At 42.5% G+C, this 19,361-nt stretch overlaps 1 protein-coding gene across 2 annotated transcripts; it reads left to right on the forward strand.

The window, feature by feature from the left end:
* Positions 1–582: 582 nt before the first annotated feature.
* On the forward strand, positions 583–18,499 carry LOC135293392 (uncharacterized). 2 transcript variants are annotated; one of them, XM_064407481.1, is made up of 5 exons: positions 583–937; positions 1,062–1,578; positions 6,546–7,084; positions 8,374–8,440; positions 13,099–18,499. In XM_064407481.1, exons 1-5 carry the CDS (start codon positions 626–628, stop codon positions 14,616–14,618), a joined length of 2,955 nt encoding a protein of 984 aa, XP_064263551.1. In that variant the 5' UTR covers positions 583–625; the 3' UTR covers positions 14,619–18,499. The 2 variants fall into 2 exon arrangements, with proteins under 2 accessions (XP_064263551.1, XP_064263552.1); XM_064407482.1 differs by having other exon boundaries at positions 584–865.
* The last annotated feature ends 862 nt before the right edge of the window (positions 18,500–19,361 follow it).

A 19,361-nucleotide genomic window follows, 5' to 3' on the forward strand; every position in this document is an offset into this window, starting at 1 on the left:
AAATAGAATTTTCTTAGTAATAGTAATTCTTCTGTTCATAGCTATTGTATCTGTGCCGGCCGACTTCCCAAAGCGGCGTCGCAGTTAGTGCTGAGCTGGACACATACTCGGTGTCGCTTTCCCGCGGTAGCATGTGGAAGAGATTAGATAAGCGAGGTGGCTCCTGCTGCGGGAGTTATTCACGCCTCGGAGCGCTTGAAAGGTATGCTGATCCTCACACCTCGGTGTGAGCGCTGCCAGAAACAGCCCGGGGAAGCTGCTTTATCAGAAAGCGAACACACACGGGCATGGCCACATGGCTGTTCTGCTCAAAATCGGTTCTGCTGCGGCTCTCGGCACCTGCGGTCGTGGTTATCTTTGATGGAGGTTCCTGACGATCGAAGTGGGAACCAAGAAATCCAAACCATCCGTAACTTTTTCAGCCGCGTGAAAATTTTCTTTACTGAAAACTGCGTCGCGCGTGCACTTTACTTCTGTTGGGTTTGAGGTTTTGATTGTTTGGCTTTTGGGGTTTTTCTCCTTTTTTTTTTTTTCTCCCTGAGGCTCAGTAAAACCACTCGAAACAAAAGCCAGCCTTTTAAGACATGTACATATCCCTGTCTGGGCGCCGGGGGATATCACAGCCATGAAACGCCGGCGGGAGCCGCGGGCAGCGCCCGCCTCTGTCCCACCGCCGCCCCGGGCAGCCGGCAGGGGCTGGGGCAGCGAAGGAGTTAAAGGGAGGCGCTTGGGAAATCTGATGCTAACGAAGCCCCAGGAATGTTGCACATTTCCATTCCCTCCTGCTTTCGGAGGAGGTTGGTCCCCGCCGCGGGCAGCCGCTCCGAGGAGCACAGCCCGAGGCCGCACTTGCACCGTCCCGCAGGTTACGCCGGGAGACTCCGGGAAGGGACGGGACGGGGTGAAAAGTTTTTTCTGGATTTGGGATGCTGTGACGGTACCTGCACAACGGAGGGAGAGAGGGGTGTGGGGGGCGGGGTTGTCCGGCTCTGCGCACCCCGGGCTAGGGCGGAGGGAGAGGGGCATCGCCCTGACCCGCCGCGGCCTCTCTTCTCTTGCAGGCGCGGCCGGAGATGCCGGGGAGACGGCTGTGGTGGGCGCGCTGCTGGCTCGGCGTCTGCCTCTCGCTGCTGGGCGCGGGGGGCGGCTCGGCCGAGCCCTGCCCAGGCCCCCCGTGCGAGGCCGGCTCCGCGCCCCCGCCGCCCTGCCGCGGACCCCGCTGCGGCGGCCGGGCCGGGCGCCCGGCGCGCTCCTTCCTGCACGGCGCCGCGCCGCTGCGGCCGTCGCAGGGCAAGGCAGCGCCCGCCGCCCCGCCGCCCGCCTGCCCCGGCGGGGGCTGCGCCGCCAACGCCACCCAGCGCGACTGCCAGGGCCTGGAGTGCCGCCTGCTGCCGCCCCGCCTGCGGCCGCGGCCCCGCGGCCCGGGCTGCGCCGGCCCCGCCGAGGGCTGCCCCGAGCCCGCCCTGCTGCGCGCCGCCGACAGAGCCGCCCAGTTCGCGGGGGACGAGTTGGCCCACGCCGCTGCCGAGCGAGGCGGCGGCGCCCCGGGGGTGCAGCTCACCTGCGACGTCAAGCCAGGTGCGGGCCGGCGTGAGGGAGCCGGGGCGGGAGGGCGCGCCGCACACCCCACAGCAGCACCGCCCTCCGTGGCGCGCAGGGTTCCGCGGCCCGCGGAGCTCGGTGTGGTCACGGGGAGCCGCAGGTGCTGGGTCTCCTCCACCGGGCAGGTGTCCGCTGGGCCAAGGGGCTTCAGCAGCTCTGAGAGCCCGGAGGCAGGAGCACCTGAACGACTGCTCCAGAGCTCCTTGTTCTGGGAGAGTTAGGAAGAAAATCCAGCGCTGGTCTTCACACCATGTGAAGGAATTACTGCCGTGGCTCCTCTCTCTGCTCCCCTTCATCTCCCCCTTCTTAAACACTTGCACTTAGGATACCCAGAGCTGAGTAAATGTGGCGGAATCTTTGGTAGTGCAGTTTTTAAACAAGTTTAAGTCTCTCTTCGCAGTCTGGTACTTCTGGTATTCTTAATTTATAGCAATATCTTAAAAGATTTCCACGGAGTGTGTCCCATACCCAGACTGGTGCCATTGGTAAGAAACATGTTATTTGTGCCAGCCTGTCTTGCTGTCATAGCCAGGGGGAAAAATGGTAAAGTGTCTCTTGCAGTGCATTGTTCAGAACACTTGCCTGTCCATTGACCAGCGCAGCTCTGGTGAATTTGGTATTCATGTAGGAAGCCAGTACATCTGTGGTTACACTCGTAGGTCAGGAGAAGGTGTCTCTAATGGTCAGGGATTTGTGGATTTACCAACATGAAGAGCACCAACAGGTCTTTAATAACCACTACACAGTTTAGATTCTGGTTTAGTGCCTTGTCTGAAAGATAGCAAATATATTAGAAGAGTGATTTATTTCCCATTGATGTTAAAAAAGCTAATGAAAAAGCATGAAGAAGGTAATTTAAGCTTTGTCACTCATTTGCTTGGCAAATGAGTGCCATGGCTGCTTCAGACACCAGAGCACATGCTAAGCCAAAAGTTACCAAGGTCTGCCTAGAGAAGTGACATCTCCTCCAAAGGAAGTTAATGTACTTGGTAATTCCAGCCCCAGGACTGATGTTTAAGCTTCCCTGTCATAATGCAGTGACACTGTCTACCTTCATCTTGCCTGAAACTGTTCCCAGATGTCTTGGAGAACCTCTGTGACCAAAGGTGGACAGAAAACGAGTCAGTATGGTTAATTTCACTTTTCTCTGCTTCTGTGCGTACTCTTCTTCATACCTTCATCATAAATGCCATGTCTCTGTTTTTCCAAAGAACCCAGGATATTTGCATTTTCTTTGTCCATACCAAAGTCCTTGTCTGTGTTATACAAGCCTCAGCAAATAGCAAGAGCATTCTGCTTGTACAGAGAAGCGTAATACTTTTGGATGGTGCTGAAAACAGATATGTTGTATCTCCATTCAAGTCTTACAAAGAGCATCCAGCTTGGCATAACCTCTTTCTCCAAACATTATCTTATTCTTTGGCTGTCTCTGGTCAGTCTGTGCTGCCCAGTCTCCAACACCATCAGCAGTTACAGCTAACATGGTGAGTTACATGCAGCTCTCATCTCTGGGCTCTTAGGCTTGGGTCCTTTGTCACCTCTGATGTGGGTCAGAGGAATTAAAGCTAAAGGGTCAGAGGGTGAAAATGTTTGGAGACTCAGAGTTCGCTCTTTCAATTTTATGCTCTTTGCAGGCCTCATGCTGGGTGAAATCTTGGAGGAAGAGAAGTGTGGTTAGAAGTTGCCCTTAACAAAATCCTTGAATGCATAAAGAATGGCTTATGGGCAATGATGATCATGGACCTGTGCATTCGTCTTCCTGTGACAGAGAGAAGTGTCTTATATATTGGAGAGAAAGCAGTGTGCAACACTGCCCACTAAACCATGTAATCTCATGGAAGGCACTGTCGACACGGAGCACACAGCAAGCAAACCTCTGATAACTCACAAGGTTCTGTGTGAGTTTTTAGATGAGGACCACTGCACCCCCAAAAATTCTCCTCTTGTGGTGCTATCGCCTTATGCCTGCTGCTGCAGTTGGTGTGAATGAGTTGTGCTGTAGACATGCTTTTGTCCACACTGGACAGAGGACATATATACATGTTTTCCCCATTCCAAAGACAGGACCCAACCCAGACCTTCATAAGGCAGCTTTCTCTCCTAGGAGTGGAAGAGCAGCATACTGAATTCATCAAGATCTAGCAGAAATTCCATGTATTTGGCATCAGGAACAAAAATTAAGGCATGCTGACTGTCTTTGGTTTCCTTCAAGTCAGGGTATAGGCAAGCATCCAGCGTTCTGCTCTGCTTGTGGCCTCTGACATTCTCTGTGTTTCTCTGAGACCTTCTTTTGAGCATAGGTCAGTGGGTTTCCTACAGTAGTGCAGAGCAATCCCCACTGGCAGCTGGAGTCAAATCTTGCAAATGAGCGTGGTTTGTATAGCAATTCCAGTATGGCTTGTCTACTGAAACAAACAGAGCAAATAATGTGATAATCAGATCTCTAATCAGGAGAAATGCATTGACAGTAGTCTGGGGAGAGCTGCAACTCAAACAGGTGTAATGTCCATGACAATTTGGACTTCCAACTTAAAAGCGAGTAGGTGTAGATAAGATATTAGGAAACAATTCTTTACTGTGAGGCACTGAACAGGTTGTCCAGAGAGTTCACGGATGCCCCACTCCTGGAAATATTCAGGGCCAAGTTGGATAGTGCTTTGAGCAACCTGGTCTAGTGCAGGGTGTCCCTGCCCCTGGCAGGGGATTGGAACTGGATGTGCTGTTAGTCCATCTTCATTGGAAGATTAACTCTTCCAATGAAGAGTGTATCCATTGCAAGCCATTATTCAGTGATTCAAGAGACAGGTCAGTGACTGTTCCTGTCTTTCTGGGTTTTTAGAGGAACATTTCTGTCAACCTACCACTTCAGCACATCACTAATACCAGCTGAATGGGATGTTCCTTTGCTGTTGACCTCTCCTCAGACAGCAGGAGAGCTGGAATATACTGCCTAGGTGACCCAAAGGCCATTTTTCTACTGCATTAATTCCCTATGCACAGGTGGAGACCGAGTGGCCCATCCCAGTCTATGTCTGCCAGCTTTGTGACGGTGCCTGAGTAGATTTGCAGTGATTCTTCAGTAATTAAAATATCCCTGCTCCAGTTAACCTGCTGGAAAAAACTGTGTTCTGGTGAACCGAGTAGGCTGTTGTTCAGCCTGTTAAAAAGCCCCATTCATATGAGGTTCAGTCTACTGAGATGCTTGCTGAGTGCCATGCCTGATGCCAGCTCTCCAAAGTACAGGCCAGTACCAGGGACTCAAGCTGATTCCCAGCGTGGTGTCCGTGTTTGCAGGCGCATGTGCGTGAGGCAGCTGCTTGTCACAGCCTGTCTGCAGGGTTACACAGACCTGCTGTCTGGAAGACTCCTGCCAGCTGCAGCTGAAGCACCACTTATTTTGGCCAGGTGAAGATGCTGGAGTGCAGGCTTGCGGTCCCATTTCACATCAGATGAGCCCATTGTCCCTGCTATTTCTCAGCAGCACCGTGGGTGCGCCTTACTTCAGATGAAACACTGGCATCCCAAAAGAAGGAATGCACAGAAACTGGGTTTTGTTTTCTTATCCTGGTCTTTGTTTTCTCAAATCCAGTATACTGCAAACTACCCTAATATTTAAGTTAGTGCTGAAAAATAGAAATTAATGTCTGCCTTATGCTGTGAGTAAAACTAACCAAACAGCAAAATATTTTGGGGACTCTAAACAAGAACTGGATATGGTCTTTGTTCATTGTGTCATCCTTCATGTTCTGTGCACGTAAGAATAAAAATCAGTGCTGCTTAAGAACAGATTATATGGATTGAGGATTCTCTCTGGCAGTATCCAGCAGCAGATATTGTAGAAAGTACAACACAATGTTTTCATAGATAATTTTCCCAGCTCCAACAGTTTGTTACTTAGATTTCCTGAATCTGATCAATGTCTATCTTTAAGCCCCAGATTGATTTTATTTTGAAGTTTTAGTGTGTATGGAACTGCTGCCTTCATTTAATGTCCTTTAATTCTTGTATTGGAAGAAAGAAGAGTCATTCCACATTTACTTGCTCTAGGATACCTGTAATATATCACAGTTTGGTTTCTTTATTTTTTTTTCTGATCCTGAAAAGTCTTACCTACTTTCTCATATTGCAGCAGTATCATATGTTAGATTTTCCTTGCTGCCCTTTTTGTGAACTTGTGACTCCTTCTATACTCCATCTTGAGGTGGGGAGCCAGGACTGCATTCTGTATTCAGATGCTCTGTTGATTAATGTAATGTCATAATGATATATTATGTTCTGTTTTATGTTCTTCTTCTAATTAGTCCCAGCATTTTATTTGCCTTTCTGAACTCTGTTGGGCATTGAACTGATGATTACGTGGCTCTGTAGCCCAACATCTATATCTAGATATATTACTTCAAGACCATTTTCAAGGAGTAATAATAATCTATGACATTTGATCTAAAAAAAATTTGAGTTTTTTTTTCAGTGAGAACCTCAATTCACCTTTATCTCCTCTGAACTTCTTTTTTTTTTGTCATTTTATTGCTGCTGCTCAGTATCATAGACTCCTTTTGCAGCTCTTTGCAATTGACCCTTACTTTTACTACCCTTAATAGCTCAGTATTCGCCACAAGTTTTATCACTTCATTTTATCACTTCTACAGTGAAAATTGGCCATTTACTCTTTACTGTGTTTGAACATGTACATAGGAATGATTAATCTGTTATTGATGTGGTGATTAATTTATACCCTGAAGCAGGGGCAAATGATGATTTCATAAGCTGCTTATGAAATGGAAAACCTTGTGGTTCCATGAAGGGGCTACAAAGATAGTGAAGGAAACTGACCTTATAATGATGACTTGAATTTAGTGAGACTTCTCATTAATTTGCTAAAATTTGAATGTTTTTGAAGAGATAATACAACAAGCTTGGACAATAATAAATCATTTGTATTTCAGGAGAAAATGAAGTTCCATCTGAAGATGCCCTAATACTACAGCTGCACCTTGCGAAAGGGCACGAGAAATTCACTGAAATGCTGAAAAGCCAACAGCAGATCATTGTTGATTTGCAGCAAAAACTTGCTGAACAGCAGCATGTGTTGGTTAGCCAGCAACAGGAGATTCTTGAACAGCAAAGAAAAATGTATGAGCAAATGGATCTGATCAAAGTCCAGTATGGAATGCTTTTTGATACAGTGAAACAAATGTCATTTCAGAGTTTGCAAGAAGATATTCAAAATTATTTTGAAAGTCATCTTCATGGACTTCAGAACCAGGTCAGAAATCATCTCCAGAAGTCATACTCCATGCACAAAGTAGAAGTGGATGCAAAAGTGATTAACGTTGGGGAGTCTTTGCTGGACTGTGGCCTTTGTGAAAGTGACGAATTTTGCAATTTCCAAAAGACGCCTTTACAATGTGAAAAGTGCACATTGTGTCCTGCTGGTTTTTTCCAAATGGCTGAGTGTTCTGCAAACTCTGATCGGATTTGCCAGGTGAAACATAATTCTGTATCTTTCAGTTATTGCTTATGAAGCATTGTGTTGGACATATCAGGATAACATTCTGGAAATAACTACTTGGAGAGCTAGAGAAATCCAGTTTGAACCATGTGTTTTACTGAATAGGTCTATGCCAGAAAGTTTTTTTGTGTGTTTCTCTTTAACGTTTAGTCTTCTAAATGAGGCATTGGCTTGTGCCTGTTGGGTGTGACACTTTCCCAAACCTGACAGCTGGCAGGACTTTGAGTCTTTTCATCATGGTAGGAAAAGACATCCTAAGACATTTAGACTTACACATGCTAAATTTGTTTATTTAATTCCATTACAGTCTACAGGAGCTTCTAGACATCTCTGAAAGTGCAGGAAAGCTTTATTAAGCATAAGTCAGACATTTCTTTCAAAGTTTGGAAACAGAAAGTTAAAACAAATGTAAGAGCTAGCTCCTTCTTAAACATAACATGCAAACAAACATACAAAATATAATAACATACACAAATATAGAACATGGATACTTGTATTGTTAAATACATTTTATTGTAAAATACATTTTATTATACAACACAAAACTACACATGCAAGCAAAATAGGATTGTTCTTTGTTTGCCTACTGTCCTTTAGAAGTCCTAAGATATATGGGTAACTTGATATTTAAAGCAGTATTTTGTTTGCTAAGGGTTGCTCCGGTTCTTAGCTTAGCGTGAGCCTGACCAGCTGGACCAAATACTGAGAACTTGAATGTGTCTGTCCAGTTCCCTCTCTGCTAGCCTCAATTTTCTTTAAAGCTAGCATTTAAAGGCAAATGTAGGCTGTTTTTCTTTCCCCTCTGCCTGCTGTAAAGTGAAACGAGAGTTTGTTGACAGGGAATAGTACTTTCTAATTTACTTTTCATGTGTGTTTTGGTTAGCAGCTTCCTATCAGATTAAATGTTCTTAAAAGCCTTTCCTAACACTGTCTCAATTGTTGCAATGTCCTTAAGATGAATTGATTGATGCCCCCTCTTGGGGATGTGCATCATAACGAGTGTTACATGTGCAACCCCTCTGTTCAGCTCATCTGCACACTGCTTGCTTTCTGTGGTGTCACACAGTAGTTTTGGATACCTGGTTAAAATAGATAACAAATCTAAATCAAAATTGTCCTGCTCTAACATGCTTACGGGATCAACCTGTTCTCCATCCCTACATACACCTTTCATGGACAGAGGGATGTCACAGCCTGAAATGCCTGTTTCAAATTTAAGTTGTCATGTTAAACTGTTTCAGTATGATTCTTGTGATTTACAGGACAGAGATGAGTGCACTGAATCTCCAGGCATTTGTGGTGAGAGGATAAAATGCCTCAATACTCCAGGTAAGTTATATTCTCTGATAATTAGAGAATGAGAATAATTAGATCATCAGGAACAGGCCACAGAAATAGATAAGGACTCAGGCTTGTATGTTAGTGAGTAGTGACATGCACAGCTTGCTGGGTTTAAAAACCACTAATCTGTAAGTTGATAGCAGCTCTTGTGGACAATGGGCTGTTTAGGACATTAATATCCCTTAGAGGCATTGGATAGTCCCTTTTGCCTTATTTTCATGGGGGTTTATATGCTTTGTTTTTTATTTTCTCTTATGACCAGACTTTCTTCTTGTTTATGCTGGTGCAAATAGGGCCCAAATCAAAGACATCGTTCCTGTTGGAGAAAAATAGTTGTCATTTTCCTTCTGATTTGATCCAATGAAGACTCTTATAAGACCTCCCTCCATTAATATTATTCTCCTTAGCAACAATATTGTCAAATACTGAGGAAAGATCAACAGTTTCCATCATTTTGGGATGCTTTGGGAGACTTTTTCAGACATTTAAGAGCAAATCTCCCTGGTGTTTTGCACTGCAGACTTCATTATTTTATTACATTCTCATGGCTTAATTTTTGGTCATCCAAAAAACCTTGAAAGGAACTGTGTGATCAAGCAGAGCATTTCACCAGTTGTGACCTGTACCTGAAGTTTCACAGTCAAATAGCCCAGGAAGGCCTTCATTAGATGCTATGGTTTTCCTCCTCTAGGCTTCTAGACTTGTAAGAAGGAGTGGCCTCTTTTGAGGGGCAAGGGCTGTTTTCAGCTGATTGTGAATGATTTTGTGCCTTTTTTACCCAGTCACTGGTGGAGAACAATATGGGAGCCTAGGAAAGGATTAAAAGAACATGTGGGTTTTCTTACTTTGCCCTTACTTGCTCTGGACAGGAGCTGTGTTGCGTTGGATGGAGTTACTACAAACACTGCAGTAAACTGGAAATAACTTGAGGAAGGGGGCACTTAGTGTTGCCTTGTGTGGTAAATGATGCACACGAGGTATCATCAGTCTTCCAAAAGAAGAGGGAAGGCATTTTTGGAGAGTCTTAGAAGTGGACAGTTGGAGGCAAGACAGTTTAGAGCACAAAATTTGAGCCAGAGCATCGGAAAGGTGTAAGGCTTTGCCTTGTCTTTAATGAGACATTGTGTTGGCTCCTGTTTGTGTTTTGTTGGATGGAAGCCCACAAGGCCTCAGCCCTAGGAAAGGAGAGCCACCAATGTGGTAGTAATTTGGTGTTGCTCTAGTCTGTGGCTTGGAAGAGGAAGGCTGTAATTAATTTATTCAGTGGGTTCCGTGGAGGGGAACCAGACCAAAAAAGGGTCTGTACAACTGCCGGAGGATTGTAAGTGAGGGCAGAACACTGCCAAGAAACAGATGGGTAGTGATGGTGTGTCAGACCACAGAAAGGCAGTAGCAATGTATTTGGAAGAAAAGGAATCTTCCCTCTCTTCCTCTTCTCCCAGTTTTAATGGTGGTGTGTAGAAAGCAAGTTATTACCCATCACCTGCACAGGAATCAATGTCTTGTCAATGTTGTTCTCATCTGTCATGGAAGAGAGAGTGTTCCTGTTATTTTTTGTTAGAGGTGACTTTCAGCCTCTCTGTTCATGGTAGCTCATTATCTTTCCAAGTGCAATTGACGTGTCAAAAGAAAGGCTGAAATGGAATGTCTGTTTTGGGTAAAGAAGGGAAGAAGGGGATGTGATGTGACATATGAGTTCCAGATGTTGCATGTGGTTTCTCAAGCTGCACGCAAAGGTTGTAGCATCTGTAGCAACTCTTGTTCAATGTGCAGTGTGAGGGGAGACAGAGCAAATAACAGTAAAGAATCATGTAACTAGGAGCCTCTCTTTCTTCACTCTTTCACTTTCCTCTACATCATACCTTCTTCCCCTGCTGCTTTTTTCACTTCTATGTGGGATGAGAATTGTTGATTTATTTGATTAAAGGCTAGTCATTAAGTCATTAGTCATTCAATGATAATTAAGGGTATGTAATCAGTGAAAATAGGGTTTGGTACATAATTTCCTTCTTAGACAACCATGGGAGAGTAGTCAGATTGTTTATCAAACAAATAGAATCAACCAAAGGCACTCTCCCTGGAAAGCTATGCAAAATAAAGGACTTACTGTGGGATGCAGGGGGAAGAGGAATGAAAACCTTGACAGATAGTTCTGATTTGTAATGAACCATATTGATATGTGATGATCCAAATTTGACATAGAATGTTTAAAAAGAGAAGGATTCCCATACTTAATCTGCCCAAATGTAACCTTTGTGTCAGGCAGTTGTGAGTAGTAGCAGCAGAAAAATACATGTGTAGCTTACTGTAATTGCCTTGCAATTACCTGGCCTCTGTGAGTGGCAAGGGCTGGGGAATGTGCTGCAGAAAGACTCAATTTCACAAAGCCAGGTTGAGGACAGCTGTGCTGCTCACTGTGAAACCAGGTGCAGCAGTGCTCAGAGCAGGGAGCCAGGAAGAGGTGGCAGAGGCTGTAAAGTGGTAAGGAGCAGTAGGAAGCAGTCCCAGCATGCTGCTGTGGTGGTTTCTGATGGTTGGCTATCATTTGCTGCTGGACCCCTTCTGGGCAAAGGGTAGGGTGCTACTTTTGCAGCTGTGGCTGCAGCAAGGAGCAGTCTGTGTGCTGCTTTGAAGTCACCTGTTTGAGTAAACCCAGGAGGAACACCTGCTGCAGTTCTAACCAATAAAAGACTAGACAAGTAAATTAGTGCATATAGCCATCACAAGTATTTGTGAAACATTATATTAGTAAGCACTCAAATATACACTAAAATGTTTGTAGAAACAAATAGCATAAAAAGTGCTCCTAGGCACCACTGACGATTTTCTCTGCTGTGTGAACCGGCTCTATGTGTGTACTTACTTCACCCAGTATTTCTCAGTGATGGTGGAGCTAGTGATATGAGAAGCAGAAGTGGTTAAGAAATGTCATGTGAGTAGATACATCATGGTTAGAACTGATTTCAAAGAGAAAGATTATCTGGGACTTTTCTCTGTACTCCCTCTAGAATGTTTTTGGTTGAAAAAAATGTAATCTTATTTATTTGGCTTTTGTTTCTCATAAAAAATCAAGACACTTTCAGAGAGGAACAAAGTGTTAAGTTTCTCTTGACTTTTTTCAGATGGAAAAAATCTTACTGTTCTGCAGTGAACTCTTGATAAAATGGTACCTGATCGTAGAATGAATATTCTCACATCATAAATTGTAGAGTCCTACATATCGATGTTAATGGAGGATCATCACTTAAGTGAATGAAGTATAAATAGACAAAGTGATATAAGGGTGAATATATGAAGCCTGTATAAATTAACGCAGTGTCTGGTGTTCTCTGCTGAATAATGCAGTATCAGAAGTGAATTCTAGCCAACATTCTGACCTCCCCTGAGGGCCAGGTTTGTGTGTACTTGCAGTTTGCAACAAGTGTGGTGAGCTTTTCTGTCTGCATCAGGGGTTAGCATAGCCAGCCCCACCCTGGGCTAGCAAGGGAGAATCCACTGTTGGGATCCATGCAAATGCTTGTCCCAATCTTAGAGCAAATCCAGCCAAGGTCCAGGAAGTTTCCACCTAAAGAATAATGCAAGTGTGTGACATAGGATCTAGATATGAAAGGATATTTAAGAAGATCTATAAGAAAGATGATTATTGAGTTTTGATCATGGTGGTAAAAAAGCATAAATGACTGCATTAGTGATTAAGTTTTGAGGCACAAACTGCAGGTGGTTATTCTTTAGGATGCCTCAGAATCTTGTGTGTTGATTCAAATCCTGAAATCTCCATGTACAAAGGTTTTGGGTTCTGGTTGCTCCAGGTGGAAGCACTGGCAGCTGGTGGGGCTCTTGGAAAGTTGCCACAGAAAATTACAGGCTGTTTTTAAAACCTGTTTTTTTGGTGTACATTCTTTGATCCACTGAGGTCATGGTGTACCATTTAACAGCACAAAATTGCTTTATGTCAAACAAAGTAATTTCAAACAGCACATGTATATTCTCCTCACTGTTTGCGGCAGTGCTTTAATTTAGCTTGATCACAGCCACTGGTGTCCTGTGTCATAGGGCAGTGGTTTTCCACTTTTTAAATGCATGGTCTACTGCATAATGATTTTAAGCCTCCTGTTTACAGTTTTGATTTTTCTATTTGTCCCTTGCAGGTTTTTAAAAAACTGCATACGGAGTAAATGCCAGGGGTCCTTGTCCCTTGGGTTGCAAAGCACTGCTTTAGCAATCACAGTGACAGCAGGGCTGCCCTGTAGCATGGCTGGGCAGCAGTGCACATTTCTCCCTGGGGAGGGGAACTCTCCATTAGCTGAAAGGAGCTGCTCGGTGTACCAGTCACCATGCCTTTTACATCAGAGAAGGAGCAATATCATTGTATCTGATAGATTACAGATTTTGGTTAGAGTTGCCCCCATGTAGCTTCTTTTTCACTCCTAACCATTGTGCTTTGCTTGGACAAGGTGAGTTATGCCTAATATTTCCTCTGAAATCTATCAAGGTTCCTTTAATAGCATAAAGTGATCTAACATCATAGATGTTTTCTCACTTATGATTAGGTATGTATCAAAGATACTTGATATGTGGAGCTGTAGAGTTCTTATTGTTAGTATTTTAAAAGTATGACAATAAAAGAGTCCATTTCCTATGAACAGGTGGTTTCCGATGCCTTGGAATTGCTGAGAAGGATGCAGCTTTGGGAATGTGTGGAGAGGAGTATTTCTTTAATAAGGAAATGCAGGAATGCCAAGCGTGTTTAAAGTGTGAAGATGGAATGGTGGCTGTCCCTTGTTCCACTGTCAGTGACACGGTTTGTTCAGCAGCCAGTGAAAACAAACTCTCGGAGTCTTGGGCCGCAAACATCGTTCTACCCTCTGTAAAGTCTGGCATCTCTCAGGTCTACTCTGGCTTGAACTTGAAGATAAAAGGGAAGCTTCCCTGTGATATCCTGTCCACTGAAGAGAACAGCCTAGTATTCAGACAACATGGTCTGTTGTGGACTGACCTAAATTTTGCAGTAAAGCACAACTGCAGGAACTTTTTGCAGCTTTCCTTAAAGCTTAATGGCAGCGAGGAAGACTATGAACTGAGTGGTGTTCGGATCGAGCAGCCAGAAGGAAAGTATTTCCAGAGCACTAGTTTAAGCAGTGCTGCTGAAGTGGAGCCCAGCCAAACTCTTTCTGTGTACTTGAGGAGCCCTAATCAATTCTGCAATCAAAGCAAAGACTTAAATATTTATGATCTTAATACCCCACTCAGTTTGTTTTGGTTGTCCCATGACACAGGTGCTGTGGCACTCAGTGCACAGATGTCAACAGCCATGCATTACCAAACCAACTATCGACCTACCTTTAAAATAATTTCTGTTTCTGACCCTTATATGCTAAGTTTATCTCATGATGGTAGAGCTATAAAGTTCACTGAAACTGGTGTTGTCAAATTTGTGTTTCATCAAGCATTGTATTCCATGGGTCATACGTGTGTCCGGGAGGGCTTCTCCTTAATTTCTTATATCAATAGGAATGGTACCAACAGAGAATTAATGAATGTATTTAAATCTGGGGTAAATTACAGGGACACATCGATATCTGCTTCTGGGGCCACAAAGGTTGGTGCTGGAGACCTGGTTAGCTTTGAGATACTTTCTCCTGCACAGTGTAATGTTCGGTATTTTGGAGATAGTTCTGGAATTAGTATGTTCAGCCTCATCTGGATCCCTTCAGCGGTTTCTAGTGCCATATCAGCCACAGTTTCTGTTACAGGTCTCCCTACTGGAGCAGTGAGAAACAAACTACTGGATTTCACCCAGGTCTCATCCAATGAGAAACAGATACAGCTGGTTTCTTCTGGACAGCTTGCTCAGAAGTATTTTATTTTTACTGAAAAGGGAGTTGCCAGCATTGCATTTAACTTAAAGCTAATCCATTCGTGCAATGTGCTCAAAGTGACTCTCAATCAGTTGACCATGGATCACATGCAACCCACAGCAGTTGCTCAGCAGATTGGAGGTCAGATGCCAGAGGGCAGCATATGGACCAGTGTGTCCCTCCGTGCGTCTTTTGAAGTGCATAATGGAACATTGATATCAGTTTCTCTTGACTGTGTGCGTGGAAGGATCAACCAGATCACTCATGAACATGGAACCAGCATATCTATTTTATGGATTTCATCTTAATTTCTGCCCAGTGAAGTTTGCATGGAATTGGGGTTTCAATTGTATATGATTCTGCTCTGATTCTCTATATATTTGACACTATCCTGTGCTGACTTGAGCAGGTCATCCCACAAAATGCTCTCAATTTTAGGAATATTTAAATGTAATCTTAACTGAATGATCACTATTTAAAGAAAACAAGAGCTTTCAGTCAAGATTTTAATTCTGTGACCATCTTCAGACAGGGGAATGTGGAATTCAGATTGAATTCCCTTATTTTAATAAGATCTCCTCTTAAAATTGGTTATTTCTGAACCACAAAAAATTGCAGGGTAAATAGCATTTAGTACTGTAACTGAAAGCAGCACAGTCAAATAGTTGAAACCTGCTTTAATTTGTTTTGTGCAACAGGCAAATAAAAAGACTAAACGTACTTTGGGGCTAATTTGTCTACATCTTACAAAATGTTGTGCTTTCCATAAATTGAGAGAACATGCCTCAAATAGGTGATAATGTGGCAACACTGGAGTATAGATGCTTAATATTGTGGAAAGGGACTGGGTCAAAAATAGAATATTATTTTTACAATAAAAACAGTGGAACTCATGACTGCTCTAATTTCATTTGGAAGTAATCTGCATTTAAGTAAATTAGGAAGGCTTTTCTCTGTTTTTAGTTTTGCCAGTGAAAGGTTGCAGAATGAGAAGGAAGGAAGTCTCTTCCAACAAGGAAGAGCACATGGGCAAAAAGAAACAAGTATTAAAAGAATGTCTTAAAAATTAGACTTCTGAAAATTAAGCAAATTTTTATTCCATTACTTTTGAACAGCAAAATATTTTTCTGATCAAAATTCCCCATTATTCACAAGTCTGTTTATTTTGCCAAACAGGTACTTACATTTAAAAGGCTTTTTTTTAAAAATCAAATCAGTCAGTTAATTAAACAAAATGGTGTATTCATTGACACTAAGTTTTATCTTCTTCCAGCTCTTCCATCAAACTAATTCTTTCTTTTTCTACACTATATAGACTGTTTTATCCCATTTTTTTCTCTCTCCTCTACAAATGCTTTTTCAATCTCCTTTCTCATTTCTTTTTGTTAGGAGTAAATGATGTGCCTTTTCACATCTCTTTCCAGCTTCCTTTCAGCATTCCTACAAAAGGATACATGTTTGTGTCACAGATGTAACTACAGAAGAGGGATGTTACCAGTGCACTTGCAGGCTGCCTTAAATTAACCCTACTGAAAAGAAATATTATGCACTATATAACTTTCATGTGTTTGCCTGAGTATGTATAGCTAAAATATATGTACATTGCTGTGTTTTAATCTGTTTTGGCATTTGTTACACTGCTTCTGCTGTATAATGGCCTCCTATAATTTTCTGTAATAGAATGAACCCAAGTGCAAGACTTCCATCTGGTCTTTGATTTAACTTGTGACATTATAACTGTGTCCTTAACATCTGAAGTTATCTTTCCATCACCGTTGTTTTCTTCAAGAATGCTCAAGGATTCAGGCTTTTGACAAACTGCTCTCCTCCTCCAAATGGAGAACAGTAGTTTTTCTTGCTTTCAGCTGCAAAATCTAAGCAGCCTGTCAGAGGACACCTCACTGGGCACTGTGTGGCAGCCAGTGTATGTACACAAACCAGTAATCCTGGTGTCCCCAAAGTCTGTCAGTGACAGAGATCTTAGTGCCTGTGTGTAGCCTGCCTCTCATTCATTCTTGCAAGGTCATGAGGAGGGATGAATTAAAACTACTATTGAAGGTATTCAACATTTGCACAATACTGTTATCATTACAGAGGGCATTTTGTAGTGGTAGAGAAGGACTTCTGGAATGAAAAGCATCTGTATCTGTTGTGTGCAGAAGAGCTGTGTTACCTGGGAGGAGTCTGCTGAGACTGAACAAAGATTAAATGGCACAGGAGTAAAAGTTCTTCTGACACACCCATTCTTCTTTCTGTACTAGGGTGCATGTGATGTAGGAGAAGCTCTGCAGAGAGCACAGCTGCGTATTTTTATGGTAAGAGTTGAGGGAGAGACAATGTTAGAGAAAGGTAGAAATTATAGGCTTATGTTTTTGTTCTAGAAGAAGTTAAGAAGGCCACTTCCTCACAAACAGAGCCCCTTATTATCCTTTGCTGGTTTGTGCTGTGCAGTTCTGTTGAAGGTTATCACTCACCAGAATGACAGACTTAAGACTTTCTATATTTAAACCTGTGTAGCAGAGATCAGAATCTGGTGTTAGAAATAACCTGGTACATCTTTAGCAAAGTGCAGATGTTACTTGAACATAAATAACATTTGTCTATATGTGGCATATAAAAAAAAAATTGCATGATTTGTACGAGTATGCTTTATTTGAGTGAGATTGTGAGATCAGTGGAGTTAAACAGGGAAGGGAATGATGCTGCAGTCCTGTGTTATGCATGCTGGTGGTACTTGCGTTTAAATGCACTATTATTAAAGGATACTGAAGGTACAAGGAAGGTACAAGTTATTACATTACAAGTTATTACATTATTACAACTGAGAGAAGTTCCAGAGAATAGATTCTTCAATGTAGTAAAACTTTTTGGACGATTCTGTGGGGAGTGCCCATAATTTCTCTTAAATTCAGAGTAAGTTTTTAGATGCACAGTGGCAGAAACATAGTAGTTGGCATGCATCTGGTAGTGGTAATGCATCTAGTAATGTTTTACTCATGTCATCTGAGATAAGGCACTCCGAGAGTGGAAAAAAAATTCTTATCCCATATGTATTATTAGTTGCAATTTACAGCAAGATTAGCTTTATTTCAAGCAAGAGAAGACTGATCATTGAGCCTCTTTTTAATCTCTCCCTTTCAAAAAAAGAAAAGCCTGGATCTGTCGTTGAGGGCACTCACTGACCTTGGTTATAGCAACAGGAATTTGAGTATGTTGGAATCAGTATAGATTTATGATAGCCTAATTAATGGCATAGTATATAGCCTTTGCATCTGTGAAAATTATATATATTGCCTCATACCATGCAACATTAAGTGGTGCACTATGTCCTGAATAAAATAGAGTTCAAGAGGAATCGATGCACAATGAATGCTAATCTTATGGCACTTATCCCATTTGCTGTAACAAACTGCATGTTTTATTGACAGGTATCTTATTAATTATATTGACAAATTTAGAACTTTTTTATTATTTTTTCCATATTTTTCTATTAATAGTACAATATAATATTGTGAAGTACGGAATTCATTTAAAAACTTTTATTTTGCATCTTTTGATGCCACATTCATGAATATAGTTAAAATAGCTGGAGACAGGCTCTTCCATCTTTTCTGCCAGAGTGTTTCTAAAGGAAGGAGTCACAAAGTAACAGAGTAAGTATGAGGCTGGTAGATTCTACCTGTACAGAATTAGTTTAAGTTAATATATACAGGAAAGCAGGTGGTTATTTCACTCTGTTATGAAGATAATGGACAACTTGTTATAGAAAACTTGACCATTACAGGAGGAAAAGAATTTAGATTCTACAGTGCTACTTATACGAAAGAAAAAAAGATTTGGCTTACAAAACCTGCATTGATTTGTATTGGGAAACATTTTGCAAGTTTAAAGGTTTTACCTGAATATATTTATTACCTATGCAAATTTTTTATGCTTTCTGTCAAGTCAAAACTGGGCAGAATATGTGAAGTCTATTTTAATATTGTGGATATTCCTCTGTTCTGTGGTCTCTGCAGATTGCAGTACACTGTGAAAACAGTACTATTTTCTAGTGGTGCTTTTAAAAAAATTTTCTGCTTTGAAATATTACCTTGTTTTAAAAATATTGTTTAGACACTTTCCTCTGTTAATATTATATTGTAATAAGTTTTAAGAGAACTTCACTGAGATAAATAAAATTATAAGACTTCATTGGTATTCTTGTTCTGTTCTGAGGAAGACTAATGGTGGCTCTTATGTTTTTTACCACTGACTCTCCTGGGGTCAGCATTTCACAGATGTTGTCTGAGTCAGTCACCTGTGCCTGCTGAGGTGGCACTAAACAGGAGCAGTTACAGTGGACATTTCTAGAGACCTGCCTGCCTTCCAATCCCATGGTTGTAACAGCAAGAAAGATGAAAATTGTCATTACAGCAGTGCAGTTTAGCCTGGTCATGGCTAGTGCCCCACTAACACAGAGAAGAAACAAAATTGTCCTGCCTTGGTGCTTCTTAGGTTCTCTGTTACATGTGAAAGCTTTTATGGTGTTTTGGGGGGGGGGGTCCACATCAGACTGGTGCAGTAGCACAGCTGTGCTTCTTTCAGGGCCTGGCCAAGTTAAAACTCGTGTGTTCTCAGTAGAAACTTTACAAGTGTTTTAGATTGTACATCTGTTTCTTCTTTTTGAGGATGCTGTTGTTTATTGGATGTGAATGGAAAGAGAGGTGCTGTCAAAAGGGATTACAGACATCATTAATGTACTCTAAATTACCCAAAGATAACATTCAGAGGAAGGAGAAAATAAGTATTTATGAAATACTTCCATTGAAAGTAGGACCATCCTTCTTCAGGCTGGATCAAAACTGCCTCTTCTCTCCCGGCCTTCAGCAGCTGACAGTGTTGAAGCCCTTTCCCTAACAGCCCAAACCATCTTGGTGTTTGTCTGCTGCCCATGATGGCTCTCTCAGGATCACCTTACATTTCTGTTCACGGGCCTGGCGTTCCCTTGTACAACATCCACATGTGCAGGTCCAAAAGCACACTGTGCCACGAGCCTGGTGCCCCTTCCTCTG

This window comes from Passer domesticus, chromosome 1 (assembly GCF_036417665.1).
Source record: "Passer domesticus isolate bPasDom1 chromosome 1, bPasDom1.hap1, whole genome shotgun sequence".
NCBI classification, from domain to species: domain Eukaryota; kingdom Metazoa; phylum Chordata; class Aves; order Passeriformes; family Passeridae; genus Passer; species Passer domesticus.

Coding starts and splice junctions, on each gene's coding strand:
- LOC135293392 (XM_064407481.1), top strand. CDS start 626: ATGAAACGCCGGCGGGAGCCGCGGGCAGCGCCCGCCTCTGTCCCACCG. Junction 938..1,061: donor GGATTTGGGATGCTGTGACG/GTACCTGCACAA, acceptor CTTCTCTTGCAG/GCGCGGCCGGAGATGCCGGG. Junction 7,085..8,373: donor ACTCTGATCGGATTTGCCAG/GTGAAACATAAT, acceptor TGTGATTTACAG/GACAGAGATGAGTGCACTGA.